The following is a 17,234-nucleotide window of genomic DNA, read 5'->3' on the forward strand; positions in this document are numbered from 1 at the left end:
AGTTGCGCTTAATTTCATAAGAATAATATATATATATATATATATATATATATATATATATATATATATATATATATATATATATATATATGTATATATAGATGTATATATAGTTTTTTATAGAATTTTTTTGGGCCGTAACTTTTGTTTTCGTTTTTATATTTTACATGCTACATATTAAATGTAATTTAAAAGTAATAAAAAAAAATTTTTTTCTTTTTTTTTTTAAAGAAAAAATACAAAACTGTTGAAATATTGTTTATGCTTAAATATTTAAACAGTTTTTTTTTTTCTTTTTCAAATTTGAGTTGTGATCATTGATTAAGAGTTTCTTTCTTTTGCTTCTGTTTCTTCTTCTTCTTCTTATCGAGTGGGTGGAAATGATTTTTGAATAGATTGTCTTTATCTTGCTTTTGTTTTCTTCAGCTAATTGTCTTGATTTTTGCTAAATAATAGTAATTATGAATATAATCATCCTGAGGGTGTCTCTCTATCTCGCTCGCTCTCCTGCTCGTTTACTTGTTGCGATCGTTTTTCGCCGGCTCCACCTGCTTGGCAAATTCGCCCATCACCTCCTTATATATAACCGGATCCAGATTGCGACCCAGCATATATATTAGCCACCAATCGCCAATGTCCAAGCGGCGCGAGAGCGTGCGGCAGGTCTCCATGGGAATCATGCGATTGCGCGCATTCAATAGACGCGGCCGGAACTTGGGCATAAAGATGATGCAGGCACTGTAAATATATGGAGAATATATTTGTGAGCAAGTCTGTTTAAAATGCACTCTAATATTACTTAAATTTAAATTGTTGCAAGAAGGCTCTCAAAACATTTAACAGACAGTTTAACTCGCTGTTAACTAGCTCAACAACAGCACTGTAATATACAGCACTCTGTCTGTTAGCTAACAGCAGGCGCGCAACAGTGCCATGTTAAGCAAAACTTAACGAAACTGCACTGTCAGACAAGGAACCTGTACGTTCAGCGTGTTAACAGTGCAGCATAAAAGAGTTTCCAGTCTGTCTACCTTAGCTAGAGAGTTAACAGTGGAATCTATGCTAGCGAAAAACTGACTTAAAACATATTCTTTATATAGCGCAACAGTTTAGTTATTTGCCTGACTTGAGCTTGGACAACAATTAGAATGTATAAAGTTAGAAAACATTAGAGTTAGGGAAATAGATAGAATAGAATTTAGTAAAGAAGCACACTGATTTTGTAAGCAACATAAATTTTAACAGCAACTATAACAGAAGTCTAGTCTAACAGCACTTTAACAGCAGGCATAATAATATATACGTTATGTTAAAATGAAGACTAGCTTAATGTTCTATATGTTAAATAGTAACTAGGTATTTCTCAAACTAACACGAGCTTTATCAGCAACTAAAATAGTTTGTCTAACTAGCAGGAGCCTTAACAGTAACTAGCACTATGTATAACAGTTCATTTAGCTAACATAAGCTTGAGCAACAATCTTAGTTATACACGTTTATCTATCTATATATAACAATGTACCGGAATATCATCAGTCCAACGAGCAGTACGAGCAGTATCCAATACCAGAACCAGATGAACACATAGGTCTTCTCATTGACAATGTTCAGCGGCAATATGCATAGGGAATCGTGCGTCTGCAGCGATCCACCGGCACCGTATTTATGGAAAATGCATTTGGTGACGCGCGGAAAGACATAAACCATGGGATCCATACGCTGTTCCTGCGGCACATCCGATAATCCCATTATATTCGTGCCATACGATATGAACTCGCCGTCAAAGAAACGATTCATCAAATACATCTGAAGCACAATATTGATGAAGCAGAGCACCTCGCAGGCCCAATACCTTATGGCATACAGTTTATGACGCTGCAATCGATACAATGGATATCCAATATTATTACGTATTTCTGCATCCGAATTGGATTTGGGCATTCGTGCTCACCTTCACATGCTTGATGAGATAGTCGAGCAGGGCATCGCGCTTGGCCTCCTTCTCCTCGTTCGTGCAGATCGTGATGTTCAGACCCATGACAATCATGCGCATCAGACCGCCCTCGAATTTGTTCCACAAAAACTTTGGAGTATAGCAGGCCATGGCCTATAGAATTAAGGGGGAAAATAACAAAACACAATTAAATGAATATAGAAATTTCAATTTGAAAGGAAACGTAATATTAATACTATCAATTATCCCAGAAAAGAAAAGAAATTCATATACAGCAAATCAAATTATTGACAATCTCAATGAATACAATTCGAAACGTACATATATTAAAATATTTATAAATATAAAATTATTTTCCATTAATTAATTTTTTTGTTATGCACTTAAAAAGTTTTTTTTATACCCTGAACCCATTGAAAATGGGAAATCAGGGTATAATGGTTTTGTTAAAAGTATGTAACAGGCAGAAGGAGGCGTGGCAGACCCCACAAAGTATATATATTCTTGATCAGGGCGACGAGCTAAGTCGATTTGGCCCTGTCCGTCTGTCTGTCCGTCCGTCCGTCCGTCCGTCCGTCCGTATGTATGAACGCGTAGATTTCAGAAGATATAAGAGCTAGAGACTTGAAATTTTTTTTCCTAGGTCCGTGTATATCACGCGCATATCAAGTTTTTCTTTAAATATCGATAACTACTCCCGATATTTTATTATCGATCAAAAGCCTTATCGAATGCTAGTTATTTAATTATATCTCCTACACCTTTAGAGCTAGAGCTTCCAAATTTTAAATGTAGACTTATATATATTTTATATAATTTCGATTTTTGTTGTAATTTTCCCCCCTCCCTTATATCCACCCCCTCACCATCACCTTTGTAAAAGACGTATTTTAAATACTAGAGACTTGTGCTTTGGAATGTACATACATTTGAACATTATGATTATGTTCTGAAAGTTTCATTAAGATTGTACGTCTAGAAATTAACTTATTCAACAAAGAAATTCTTATAATGTTGCCCACACTACAGCCACTAACCAGAGAACACAGTTAGCAGAGCGCGTTCTAATACGTGCGTGTGTATGTATGTGTGCCGAAAAGAAGTGCAGAGTGAATATCAGATTAGAGGGTTTAGGGTATCTCCTAGTCGAGCAGTCTCGACTAGAGTCCTCTAACTTGTTTATACCCTGAACCCATTGAAAATGGGAAATCAGGGTATAATGGTTTTGTTAAAAGTATGTAACAGACAGAAGGAGGCGTGGCAGACCCCACAAAGTATATATATTCTTGATCAGGGCGACGAGCTAAGTCGATTTGGCCCTGTCCGTCTGTCTGTCCGTCCGTCCGTCCGTCCGTCCGTCCGTATGTATGAACGCGTCGATTTCAGAAGATATAAGCGCTAGAGACTTCAAATTTTTTTTTCTAGGTCCGTGTATATCACGCGCATATCAAGTTTTTCTTTTTATATCGATAACTACTCCCGATAATTTATTATCGATCAAAAACCTTATCGAAAGCTAGTTATTTAATTATACCTCCTACACCTTTAGAGCTAGAGCTTCCAAATTTTATATGTAGACTTATATGCATTTTATATAATTTCGATTTTTGTTGTAATTTACCCCCCACCCCTATATCCACCCCCTCACCCTCACCTTTGTAAAATACGTATTTCAAGTACTAGAGACTTGTGCTTTGGAATGTACATACATTTGAATATTATGATTATGTTCTGAAAGTTTCATTAAGATTGTACGTCTAGAAATTAAAATATTCAACAAATAAATCCTTATAATGTTGCCCACACTGCAGCGCAGTCGCTGCTCATTGCACAGTTAGCAGAGCGCTTTCTAATACGTGGATGTGAATGTACGTGTGCCGAAAAGAAGTGCAGAGTGATTAGAATATCGGATTAGAGGGTTCAGGGTATCTCCTAGTCGAGCAGTCTCGACTAGAGTCTTCTTACTTGTTTTTTTTTAAGTTTTCTTTAGAGAAGAAATTATAATAAATTCTTTGAAATACTTTTTCGAAAATTGTTGGAGTTGAAGTTAAGATCTTTTAGCTTAAACCAAAACGTTAAATGCGAGAATAAGAGAGGATATACATATGTATATAATAGTAATAAATCAATAGGACCACAGCCTTTGAATGAAGCTGAGACTGTATAAGACTGTATTTGCTTTAAAGAGCTTTAAGCTTGATTGAAAAGCTTTCTCCCTGTCTATTAGAGGCAGCTTTTACTGGTTCTAAGTCTCTCATCAGTGTTATGGCATATTTCATAAAAAGTTTTACACTCTTATAGTTAACACTAATTTGCAGCAAAGAGCTTTAAGCTTAATTGAAAAGTTTTTTCATTATCCATTGTAGTTAGCTTTTACTTATTCTAAGTTTCTCAATAAATTCGTGTTTAGCATCTGTGTTATATTTATTTGTTTCATAAACAGCTTTTGGCGTGATCTTAAAGCTGTTGGGTCTTTATACTCTATGTATAGAATAGAGAGTATTATTAGAGAGTCTAAACATAAACGACATAATAAGTTCAGCAGTCTTATATATGTATGTGTATATATAAGTTAACACAAATTTCCGTTAAACAGCTTTAAGCATAAATTCCAAATTCCTTTCAGTGTCCATTACAGGCAGTCTTTACTGTACTTGTTAGTTGAATGATTGTTAATCAACTACACGCAAGCATTAGCTAAGAGCTCTTATTTGTGGAGAGCTTCAACAGTTGCTGTTTGACTTTCCGCAGAAGTTAGATGCGTTCTTTCATAGTTGTTGTTGTTGCTGTTGTTGTTCTTCTGTCATTTGTTGTTGTTGTTGTTGTTGTTGCTGGGATTTAGCAAGTCATTAATCCATTGGAATTCAGTATTCTGGCATTTCGCAAGTGTTTGCTGCTGCTGTCTTTGGTGTTTAGCAACTGTTGTAGCTACTGTTGTTGTTGTTGTTGTTGAGCTGTTGTTGTTGTTGTTGCTGATTGTGTATTGCGTGTTGCGCAACAGGCGCGCAATCATACTTGATTGCGCGTGCTTGGCAATACAATGAACTGTGCGTGCCCCCCATCCCCCAATCAACGGTTTGGCATTAGCCGCTACCTCTCTCTCCCTCTCCTTCTCTCTCTCTCTCTCTCTACTTTTCACAAACACAGCCTCCCCCTCCGCCCCATAGATCGAAAGCCAACGCACGCATTCAATTAGGCTTCATTGAAGTACAGCTGTTGTGCGTGTCTTATAAATGTGTGTGTGTGTGTGTGTGTGTGCGTGCATGTGTGTGCTATGGCATCTGCGTAGCAATTGAGACCACGAGCACAGCGAGATGGAAATCGTCAAAACGTCAAACATAAACGGAGAGATATCTCTACTTTCGTATACCCTATTGTACAGACCAAAGCGGGGGGTTCGAGCTTGATGCGGGGGTGAAGGGGCTCGCTCATAAGCACACAATTGCAGAGATCTTTTGTATGGCTGTTGTGCTTACCTGGAAGAAGAGCACAAAGCACACCCACTGATAGTAGGTATAGTATTTCCGGGCATCCTTGTCATTGAAGTCGTTGGCAACGCCAGGATGTGCCACCTCACGGCCGACCTTGAAATGGAACATATGTAAAGAATTAGATATGGTATATACTCTATAATATAATAGCAGTAATGGCAGTATAACAGTTTTCCATGATTGTTGATCGGCATTATATATATTTTATAGCCAAAAGACCTATTATAACAGAAGTAAAACAATAGTATAACAGTTGTATAACAGTTCCATTTGTGATTATATAAAATGGTATAAGTATTATAAATATATTTAAACATTTTAGTTGATTTTAACATTAAGGCATATAATGTATAACAGTTATCATATCATATAACAGTTGAGAATGGGATATGGATTTTTAATACGAGTGACTCGACTATATATAAGTCGAACTTTAGTTTCTACAGCTTTACAGCTATTATATTGTACTTTAGTTTCTACAGCTTTACAACTATTATATTGTACTGTTATACTAAAGCTTGCTGATTTATGATATACAATTGGTGGACCACTTACTGTTAATGTGCCTTACTGCTATAATAAAGGTCGATTATTATGATTAATAACTGTCATAATGCTTACTGTTATACTACATGGTTGTGATAAAGTAGTATACAATTTTTGTATCTTTTGTTATAAAACTCACTTAAATGAAGTTAACGAATTGTGATATTTTTTTTATTATTTAGTAGCATTGTCTAGTAACAATAGTAGTATAACAGTTATAATATTAAATATAATATAGTATACAGTATATGTTATATGTTGTTGCTATATGAACAAAATTAAGTCTACAAAAAAAAAAAAAAAAAAACATTCTGCTAACTGGTATAACAGTTGCCTATATTACAGTTGTATGTTTAGCGAGGGAAGCTAAAGGCACTTCTTATTTAGATTTTCTCTAGAGATTGAGTCTTTACTGAAGCAGTCCAAACTCTCTGACTCTCTAATGATTTCCTTTTAGGCTATTAAGCCTCAACTTCTTCCTTTCTGCATTGACAAACTGCTTGAGAATTTTGATGTACTCTGCCTTAGGGACAAGGACATGTTGTTCGTCTGCGTTGAAGGTTCCACGAAATCACAAAACATTGCCCCTGTTGAAATATGAGATATGTGCATAAGCGAGGAGCTGGCCGCGGGATATTCAATTTTTGTGTCGTTGTTAATCGTTTTTTTTTTTCCTTGGTTTTGTATTTTGGTTTCATCTTCTTCTTCCTTTTTGGATCACACGAAGCGCAATTTGGAGCGACAACGCCCCGTTTATAATTGCTTTATAGCCGGAGCATATAAATATGCACATATTTATGCGAGGCATCCATAAACGGGCCTACACCATGTATTACACATCATACAATGAGACAACGTTGAACGTGATCGGCCTACATAAGGATGTGTAGAAGAGGACGAAGACGCAGAAGAAGAGGAAGAAGCAGTAAAAATAATGAAACCAAGCAAGGCAAGACAAGACTCCAGTGAAGCAGAAAAGGTAGCAAATTCTGGGAAGCTGCGCTGAAGTTTCGTGATTGCGTGACTTAAAAGGCGCGCTAACTATATTTGGAGACTTGCGTAGAGTTTGTAAACATGCTATTTACAAGGTTTGCTGAGGTTTCTTTGATTGAAGTGCATTTGAAAAATGTATATCATTATTTTTGGAGACCTGTGTAGACTATGCAAAAATTACGTTGTCAGCATTTGGAACGTTTGGAGACTTGCGTAGAGTTTGTAAACATGCTATTTACAAGGTTTGCTGAGGTTTGTTTGATTGAAGTGCAGTTGAAAAATGAATATCATTATTTTTGGAGACTTGCGTAGACTATGCAAAAAATACGTAGTGAGCGTATTAGAACATTTGATGCAGTCTCTTAAATAATATCAAAGGTATTCATCACAAAATGTAAAAGTTATGCTTTTGGAGACTAGTGTAGACTTTGCAAAATTGTTCATTTTGCCATGAAATGCTATTAACTGTTATTTGTCAGTTTAAATTTGAGAATATATTTCAAGAATATTTGTGGAGATTTGTGCAGACTTTGTAGATTTGACATAAAACTAAAGAAATTTACAAATAGCTTTAAGCTAAGCTTTAAGCATTACCCACGCACAAAACCCTTTTGGAGACTTGTGTCTAAATAGATTTTCTTTTACATATATACTCTAAGCCTCATTTAGTATATGTGTCGAGAAAAAATATTATCGCTCTACATACAATAACTGTTTTGTGGAGACTTCGAGTTGTCTGACTTGATTTGTAACTTTTTCGAAATGCGAATCATTACTTTATATTATATTATTGGAATAATACATACAAAGAATAGGGCAAATTGTAGACTTTTTTTTTGTAATGTGTAGAGTATGCACCGTCTTTGTAGAATTGCGAACAATTTTAAGCTTATTTGATTTATGAATTACAGAGCATTTCGGATGTGACTTATGTAGACTTGTGTAGACTTCTCACCTGTCGATTGAACGCATCCGGCATGGTGAACGTACTATGAATCCAGCAAAAGGTGTTGACCACATGCGGCGGTATGCCATTGACGATGCAGCTGATCGGCTGGCCAACATACTGGGTGGCCGTGATGATCAGGCTGCAGGTAAGCAAAAGTACAGTTGTGAAGGAGTTGTGGAGCCGGAAGACTGCATTATCCGTCTGGATGTCCTGCCATTTGAGGTAGCTCTTCAGGCTACCCAATAGCTTATACATTTTGGCACAATTTCAAATTGCTGAGTCTGTGGAGAGTGTGGAGAGTTGCGGTGGAACCGAGCTTCAGCTGAAGCGAGTATTCAAGAAAAAAAAGCCGCTTGGACAGTGTTGCAAAATGTCGCGTTGATAACAAATTGCGTTGAATTTACGGCTCGTATTGTCTCCTCGTTTTTCGTTTATAGTTGTTGTAGTGGTTGTTGTTGTTTCTGCTAATCAGACAACGCCAGCGATGCATATCAATGTATCAAACTGTAAATAGAGAAATTGGAGAGATGTTAAAAATTTGGTACTCGAATATAGAAGAATTAGAAGACTGGGAGAGAGAGACAGAGGAAGATAGAGAAAAAGAGAGACAGAGCGAATTAAGTTCAGAGATTCAGTTTCATAGCTTTATCATTTCTTGTTGTAGAAAAAAGCTTCAATTAGTACAACTTATATTTAGTAGAGTCCAGAGAACTATTGTAAGGTTTCTTATATATCTAAATATTCCGCATGGAGAATACGGCTGAAGTATGAGTAAAGTGCAACAGGTGTAAGGCTCGTAGACTCTACTGCAATCTTATGGGTTTCGATATATGGACCTACAGACGGAACTGGCTAATTAACAAGAGCGACTCTGCTCGATCGCCCTGATCAAAGAAATATATACTTTATGGGGTCTGTCACGCCTCCTTCTGACTGTTACACTAATTTTAAGAACACTATTATACCCTAATTACCCATTTTCAACGGGAAGTACAGTCGAGACCCGATAATTCAAAACGGCAAAGAGATAAAAATTTTTTCGATTTACACAGAAATTCAAATTATCCAGAATTATTTAGAACGATATTTTTTCAAGCGGATAGAATTGTTCGATTTATTGCGATTTTTGATTTAGCAAATTATCGAGACAATACTGTACCATAATCTAGGATATAGGATATAAGATAAAGGATGTAATAACAGAAATTTAGATAGGAGAAAAAAATATTGATGTACATATATACATATGTATGTATGTATATATATGCAAATTCATAACTAATATATAACATATCTCCGTATCAAATTGAGAGCTAAAGTCGTACTTTAAACATTTGTTGATGCCCAATATTTGCTATGTATATACATTTATATATAGCGGAGCTCTAATTAAATTAAAATTCCTGCTCAAATTGTCTGGGTTGCTCGTCGGCTCGTTTTTCCCTATCTAAAGAATCCCTCTTTTCCTGCCCTCCTCGCCCACACATCCGTCCGTCAGTATTGTTGTGTGTGAAGGTCGTTTAAATAACACGAGTGCTATATCTATCTACAACCTGCTCTATCTATAACTATATCTATGTCTCCATAGATATGTAGATATATATATATATAGTATTCGAGTATCTTTGGGGATCGGTACATTTAGTTTGATTGGAAAACGTGTTGCGCGCCTCTGATTGAAGTCGGCCGAAAAATGTAAATTTTTTGTTTGTTTCACGCTATCTGAAGACAAACACGCGACTTGACTTCGAGCCCCCATGGGCAGGGGGCGTGACAACGTGTATGTGTGTGTGTATGTGTGCGTGTGCTATTGTGTGATTGAGCAAGAACGTAAATCAACTAATAGAATCTGCAGACAGCTTCAATTTCAATTAAAGGCGCTGCACTGAGAGAAATGGATGCGTGCAATCATTTAAATCTATCCAATTGCCATTTGTTCCACTTGTTCGATGTCACCCTGTCCATTTCTCTCCCTCACACACCCTCTCTTTCCCCAATTGAGAGTTGAATGCACTCGACTCGATCTTTATACGCTTGACCCGATCTTCCACTTAAGTCTTTTCATTCTCATTCAAGCAGCAATCGATTGCCCAAAGCAATTGCTATTTTAATACTCTCTTCAAGATGTGCAAAAGGGGTGTATTGGCTTTTAAGTACTTTAAGTGCTGCTTTGACTGAGTAGGACTAAAAAACTTTCCTATTGACAAATATGAAATATTTTTATTTTTATTTTATTATAAGTAAAATTATCAGATGATTGCTATATGTAACTTCTCTTTTTCACTTTTCCACTAAAAAGCTCTGCAATTGTAGATGCATATTCAAATTATCATATTTAGACTTAATTTAAATCAGTTTGCATAAACTAATTCAATTATTTGATTCATTCTTCATTCTGGGTGTCAACTTAAATGGGATCAAACATTTCAGAATGTCACATAAAGCAGAATTTGAAAATTGCAAATGAATGACGCTTTGGTAGAGGCGAGACAGAAAGTGGGAGAGAGAGAGAGAAAGATAGGTTGAGAGATTTGGGAATGAGCTACAGCGATATAGCGATACAAGTTTCAGTTATATAGAACTAGAGTAAACAGAGAGAAGTGGAATGAATATAAGCTTGAAGGAGAGAGAAAGATAAACAGTTAGAGTAAGAGGAATTGAATAAAATGGGATATAATATGAGTAAATGACTTCGACAATAGGAGAGAGAGAGAGAGTGGGAGTGTGGGAGAAGGATAGATTGAAAGGTAGAAAATGAGAAAGGGAGAAAACAGATTGAGAAAGAGGGAGACAGAGAGAGCAAAGAAGCTAAAAGAGAGAAATAGAAAGGACTCTGAGGGAACGAGTAAAAGGAAGATAGCTAGATAGAGAGAGAGAGAGAGAGAGAGAGAGAGAGAGAGAGAGGGAGGGAGAGAGAACGCAGGAGAGAGAGAGAGGTGGGTTGAGAGAGAGGGAGAGAGAAGCGTAGAGGCAGAGAGAGAAAAGAATCTGGGAGAGTGAAGGATAGGAAGATAGAAAGAGTGTGAGAGAGAGCGCTTTAAAATTATGGAATCTTTGAAGAAAAACTGATTTGGATCCACATTTTAAGAGGCGACTCAAATGATCTGTTAATTGTTTCTATTTATAGAGCTAAAGTGTTTTTCGTTCCGCTGAAGCTGATAAGAAAAATGTTTGGAAGCTTTGAACTAATTTGATTTAGTGACTGCAGAAGACAACACGGAGAGAGAGAGAGAGAGAGAGAGAGAGAGAGAGAGAGAGAGAGATGATGTGTGTGTCACATTAATCTAGTATTGAGGGTATCAATTTATGGCTCCTAATGGGCATCATTTAACCCTTGTTTCGCTTTGCTTGTGCCCCCTTGCTACCTTCCCCCCACTCCACTCCTCTCGCTGCGTCCACTGTGCCACCTGTGCTCCGCTTTATATTGTGTTGCTATCTATGTATAGACATATGCGATCGTTCAGCTTATAACAAACTATTCCATTGACACCCTGCTAGTTCCGTCACACACACACGCACACTCACACGCACACTCACATACATGCATTTGCCCATGTATTTACCCCTCGATCTTCCCCTTTATTTGGCCACTGTTTTCCTGTTTATTCCATACGCTTCGCTGGCTACGGGCAAGGCGAATGCAACTGCAACAATTAACCGCAACAGGCAGCCGCAACAATGACCGCCACATACACATACACAAACACACACTCCTCGCCTCCCTCTCTCTCCCCATCCCTTTACCGTGTGCTGCAAGTGGGGCGCTTTAAATTCATTGCCAAGGCCATGGAAAGCGAGGCAAAAGTTATGTGCGAAAAATTGCAATTTCTATGCACACTTAGAGTGCACCAAAAGTAGGGGGCCGAACAGGCGTGGCAAATGGTGGGGGGTGGTAGGTGTGGTGTTGGCATGGCAGCTGTTAGTTGAACCGAGTGCAGGTGTCGCATTGCAAAGGTCGTCGGCGTCGGGCAGTATTACGTGCTTTAGACAGAATTTCAAAATCAGAAAATAAAAAAAGAATAAAAAAAAAATGTCTGCTTTAAATTAAAAGGGAAATTGTTGCATGGGGTATGCCAGACACTGGCAGGCAATATGTAACAGCAAGGAATGTGTATGATGTACAATAATAATTATATTGGCTATGCTCATTATAAATATAATTAATAATTGCGAATCTGGCCAAACTATGCTAATACTAATGCACTTTGCTAATGATAAAGCTAATACAAATGCTGGGAATAATATTAATATTCATATGCTATTAATAACTAATACTAATACTAATGCTGATACACTCTACTACTAATAATAGTAATAAAACAATGATTATTATGAATGCTGATAATAATAATGAATCTAACAAAACTAAACTGATGCTAATCATAATGCTGATAATGACAATAGTGATGCTAAGGATAATGATAATAAAAATTCAAAAAAATATATAAATTTTTGAATAACGAAGCTGATGAAGTATGCTCATGATAATTCTAATACCAATTGCTTATTCTTAATTATCCGAATAACTTTTAGACTTAGGTTAATGCTCATTTTATGATGTTAATGATAGTGACTATCAATTTGAAAATCATGATGTTGATGAGCTGTGCCTATGATGATGCCAATGACAATAACAATGATAATGCCTAGAATTGCACTAATGATCCTTGTTATTACTCTGCTTAGATTAGCTTGTTAATCATTAAGCTAATGAAGTAAACTCATAATGATTATGTAAATGGGTCTTAGTAAAACAATGATGATGATAATACTAATGGTAATATTTAATAATGATGCAAATGCTAATGAGCTATGCTCTTGATACTGCAAATTCAAATGTCAATGATAATATCAATATCAACGGGAATAAAAAGGCTAAAGCTAATCATTGCATTACAATTGAGATGCCTAGCTTGATAATAATCATGCTAATGCTAAAGAGCTAGGCTAACAAATATAATAACGATTATGATCATATATGTACGTAAATGCTAAATTTAATCAGAGTGCTAATTGAAATTGGTAACAATGATGCCAATGCTGATGAGTAATGCTATTGGTATTTCCAACGCAAGTGAAATACTTTTTTTAGTATTTAGTGTATAACTTAAGGAATCGTTGATGATGTGTTCTATGCGTCATAGATTACAAAAAATATATTTAACATTTTAATTTCATGATTTTTTTTGAATACTCTTAAAGCTTTTCTGATCAAGTGGAGCATATACATAGACTTGACTTTCATTCAAGCCTTACTTTCTATAAATAGACTAGATTTTACAGGTAATTAGCTAGTCGCTCAGTCAAAGCATTCCGAATATGCATTTGCATCGGTAATGCTTTTAGCTAACGTTGTTTATCTGTTTGTTTGTCATGCAATTAGAATGCTGAGAGCTTTACACGTTTAACCTTAACATGAATACTTTGTCAGAGTCCGAATCGAAGTTGGAGTCGAACAGACTTTTCAGTTAGTCATTCATTAAATTTGTGATGTCACAAGCTAGAAAAGCAAATTCATTCGGCTTTAATTGCATTGTTCTGCTGTTGTTTGTTGTTTGTTGTTGTTGTTATTGTTGTTGTTGTTGTTGGCCAGCTGCTTGGCCAAGCGGAAGTGCTTACCTCTCCCTCTGCCTGTCCCCCCCCCTGTTCCCACTCTATCACTATTGCTACCTGCATCTACATCTTTTTTCTCCCTCTCTGCATCCCTTTGTTTGGGTTTTCTCCCTGTCTCTCTCTCTCCCTCCCTCCCGCTCTTTTTGTCGCTTTGTTTGGCTACCTTCGATGACTCTGCAACTGGCAGATGGCAGCAAACTTCAATTGGAAAATAACGAGAGTAGCTCAAACTATTTAGCTATATTTTGCTCATGGTAAAAATGTGCATTAATCTTCCTTCTCATGCGCTTTAAGTTTCCTTAATAGGAGCTTTAACAAAGCAACAATTCCAAAAGCTTATCATATGTTATAATATACTCTACTTGAGCAAAGCTTTTACCGACGTATGTTAAGCTTTAATAAACTTTAATATATAACTTTATTTTTCATTATAATATATAAATATAAAACTACATTGCTTTCATCTTTAATCTTTACTTAAACTTTTAATAACATATAGTTTCGAAGAGCTTTTTGTCAGCTAGTTATCTGTTTTATATAAACTATATATTTCATATAAAATTACATAAAGTGAATTGTTGCACCATATAATAATTTTATCGACTTTAGTTCGAGTTTTAAACTTTTTTCTGGATTTCATTCTAAACATTTCTCATCTAATTTTCTATTATTTTACTTTAATAAAAACTTTTCTAAAATTCTCTTCAATTTATTTTATCTTGTCAATTTTCTTTTACTTTTATTAAATTGAAGCTTGACACGTTAGTTCAACATTCTCAATTAAAAATGAATAATCCCAGCTTAGCTTCCTTTATTCGAGGCTATATAATATATAACCTCAAACCTGAAAATTTTAAGCTGCGTCTCGATGAGCTACAGAAGCTCGGCTCATAAAGCACTTTGATTTATGCGCTGGGTAGAGATAAAACACACTGATGAAACTTTAAGATCTTTAATTAAAAAACCAGCTGAGCTTGGGCTGAGATTAATATATTATCGTTTTTCCAGGTACTTCATAAACTGCCCACCCCTTGCCGGCCCATCGTCCGCCCTCACTCACATGTTGGGCTCGTAAAAACCGCAGACATTAAAAAAAAAGAAGAAAAAAAAACAACACTAGTGTTAGGGAGCTGCTCAGCGAGCGGGACAATCCGAACTGTGGACGCTGCAATCGAAACAATGAGTTGCCTCTGTGCGGCTTCAATTGACCATTTCCGTTGAACAGAAAGGGGAGGGACTGAGGAGAGACTGAGGATATAGAATGGGGAGGAAGAGGCGAGAGACGAGAGCCGAGGGATCCGACAAGTGGAAGGCGGCACTAATGAGAAACATCTTTGGCTTAAAGCCGCTGCAGATGCTAAAAAGATGAAGCTCAGTGTCAAAGCAAGAGGGACAGAGAGATAGAGAGAGAGGAGAGACATGTACAAGATGTGAATAAAAACTCAGATCACTTCTTGATATTTAAAACGTGAGAGCAGCATAAAACCAAAAAGAAAAAGAAAAAAATAGAAGCTGCAGCTGAAAATTTTTCTTCAAGAATGAAAACAAAAGAACTGTGGAAAAGCAAACTTCATGAACACAAAGAAAGATATGCCAAAGGGTAGACTAATTGAGAGAAAGAAGGCAAGATAAGTGAAGAAATAATTAAGATTAATCAAACAGGGCGACACAGCCTATAGAGAGCCTAACAAAAAGCGGCTTAAAAAACATAAGAAACAAACTTTTACTGTGAAATATTACAGCCCAATAAATGGGTGAAATATTAGAAGCTTCGATTTTTACATCGATAAACTTAAGACTCCAAATTTGGAATAAGGCTAATCAAAAAAAAAAAAAAAAAAAAAAATAAAAATAAAAATAAAAAATTAATTTGCTGCTATTTTACACTAGTAAAACTAAGTTAATACAAATTAAATTTTATATTTTGATTTTAAAAATATATATATATTTCATATCAATTTTTTAAAGTATGGGTTTATTTTTTAATTTTTAATTTTTTCAATTTTTTCGAGTAAAAAAAATTAGAAAAATATGTATACTACATATATGTATTTTTATTTATTTTATTTTAATTTTTAATTTTTTGAAAATATTTAAATTTAAATCTCTAAAATTGATCAAATTGAATTCAATGTAAATATATATTCAAATAAAATATATATTTCTCTTTTCATTTTTGTTTTATTAGAAAAATATATACTTTTGAAGTCTAGGTATAATTCTTTAAAATGTCAAAGCAAAAATATATTAATATATATATATATATTTTTTTTTTAAATTTTACAGAGAAAAAAATGAGACCAAAATTTCCCATAAATAATGTATATTACATTTAAACTCAAATTTTAATAATAAAATAATAAATTGCACCCAATTGGTACGGTTAAATGTTTTACATAAGAGCAGCTTAGAGTACTGCTAATTAGAACTGTTAATCTTGAGCTTGAGCTTAACCTTTGAGAGTGCTCGCTCTCTCTCTCTTTCTGGCTCTCTCACTCACACATACATGCGCATATGCATTAAGATTGTTAATGGAAAGAAGAGGTAGATTTGTGACTTACGCGAAAAAAACAAAACGTTGAAGTCCCTTGCGTTGGTCTCTTTTAGTGTTTGCTGCTGTTGATGTTGTTGTAGTAGTGTTGTAGGTTCCGCTGAACTTTCATTGTGTGTGGCTGTTGTTGTTATTGTTGCTGTGCTGCAAAATCAGCTGCCAGCTGTGCGAGTGTTGTTGTTCTTGTTGTTGTTACTATGCAGCGAATTTGCATAAACAGCGGCGCTACATACATTCACACACATACACTCAAAGACAAAGCATCAGCAGAACAGGTTCTCCTGTAGGGTTCTTGTTGTTGCTGAAGGGCTGCTGCACTCTGTTTTATTCTTTTATATTATTATTTTATTTTGTATACACGTAGTTTTTGTTGTTGTTGCTGTTGCTGTTGCAGCTGTGCGTAAAACGCGCGCGACGCGTCGTTGCGTTGCAGTTGCTGCAGCCGAACACGCGCAACTGAAAGCCAAAATCCAAAATCAAAATGATGAAAATAAGAGCCAAATAAACGCGCGTTCTAACTGTATAGATTGTCCAGTTTCTTTGCTCACAGGAGTAATTGCAACTGTATGCACAAGAAATACAAAAAAAAAAAAAAAGTTGCAACAGGCAAAAAAAAAATAAAATAAATAATAATAATAAAATGAAGTAACAAAAACAGCGGCAAACGTAAAACAGAAGTTAAAAAAATGAAATGGAATTGTTTTGAGCTCCCTTCTTCGACTGTATTTGAGCAGAGACAAGCGTGCGCTGCTGTCGCCGTCGACTGCTGCCGCTTGCTTATCGTCGTTTCGTTTCGTACCGCTTTCGTTGCTGCTGCCTGCTGCTGCGGCCGCTACAAAAAAAATCTCACACGCGCGCGCCACGTTCACTGTTGCGCTCAAAACTGAACTGCTCAACCTGTAAGGCAACGCAACTCAACTCAGCTTCAAGCCACTCCCGGTACCGTGCACGCGGTCTCTTGTGTGCGCTCTCTTTGCGCGCACACTCTCGCACTTACGTACGCTATGCGTGCGCGTCTTGGCGGCTTGGGTCTGTGTGTGTATTGTGGCTGATGTTCAATTTGTTCTCTTTGAGTTAAGCGTTCATTCTCTCACTCTCTCATGCGCTCATATGTTGAAGACGACTGCTAGTTTGGAT

At 36.1% G+C, this 17,234-nt stretch overlaps 1 protein-coding gene across 1 annotated transcript; it reads right to left on the reverse strand.

The window, feature by feature from the left end:
* Window positions 1-321: 321 nt before the first annotated feature.
* On the reverse strand, window positions 322-16,986 carry LOC6585026 (innexin inx1). Its single transcript, XM_002010630.4, has 7 exons — window positions 16,897-16,986; window positions 16,108-16,553; window positions 7,940-8,437; window positions 5,431-5,538; window positions 1,952-2,107; window positions 1,523-1,875; window positions 322-738 (listed from the first exon to the last, which is right to left on the reverse strand). The coding sequence occupies exons 3-7, from the start codon at window positions 8,186-8,188 to the stop codon at window positions 516-518; spliced, it is 1,089 nt and encodes a 362-aa protein (XP_002010666.1). The 5' UTR covers window positions 8,189-8,437; window positions 16,108-16,553; window positions 16,897-16,986; the 3' UTR covers window positions 322-515.
* Between the last annotated feature and the right edge of the window lie 248 nt (window positions 16,987-17,234).

This window comes from Drosophila mojavensis, unplaced genomic scaffold (genome assembly GCF_018153725.1).
Source record: "Drosophila mojavensis isolate 15081-1352.22 unplaced genomic scaffold, ASM1815372v1 contig_136, whole genome shotgun sequence".
Lineage (NCBI taxonomy): Eukaryota > Metazoa > Arthropoda > Insecta > Diptera > Drosophilidae > Drosophila > Drosophila mojavensis.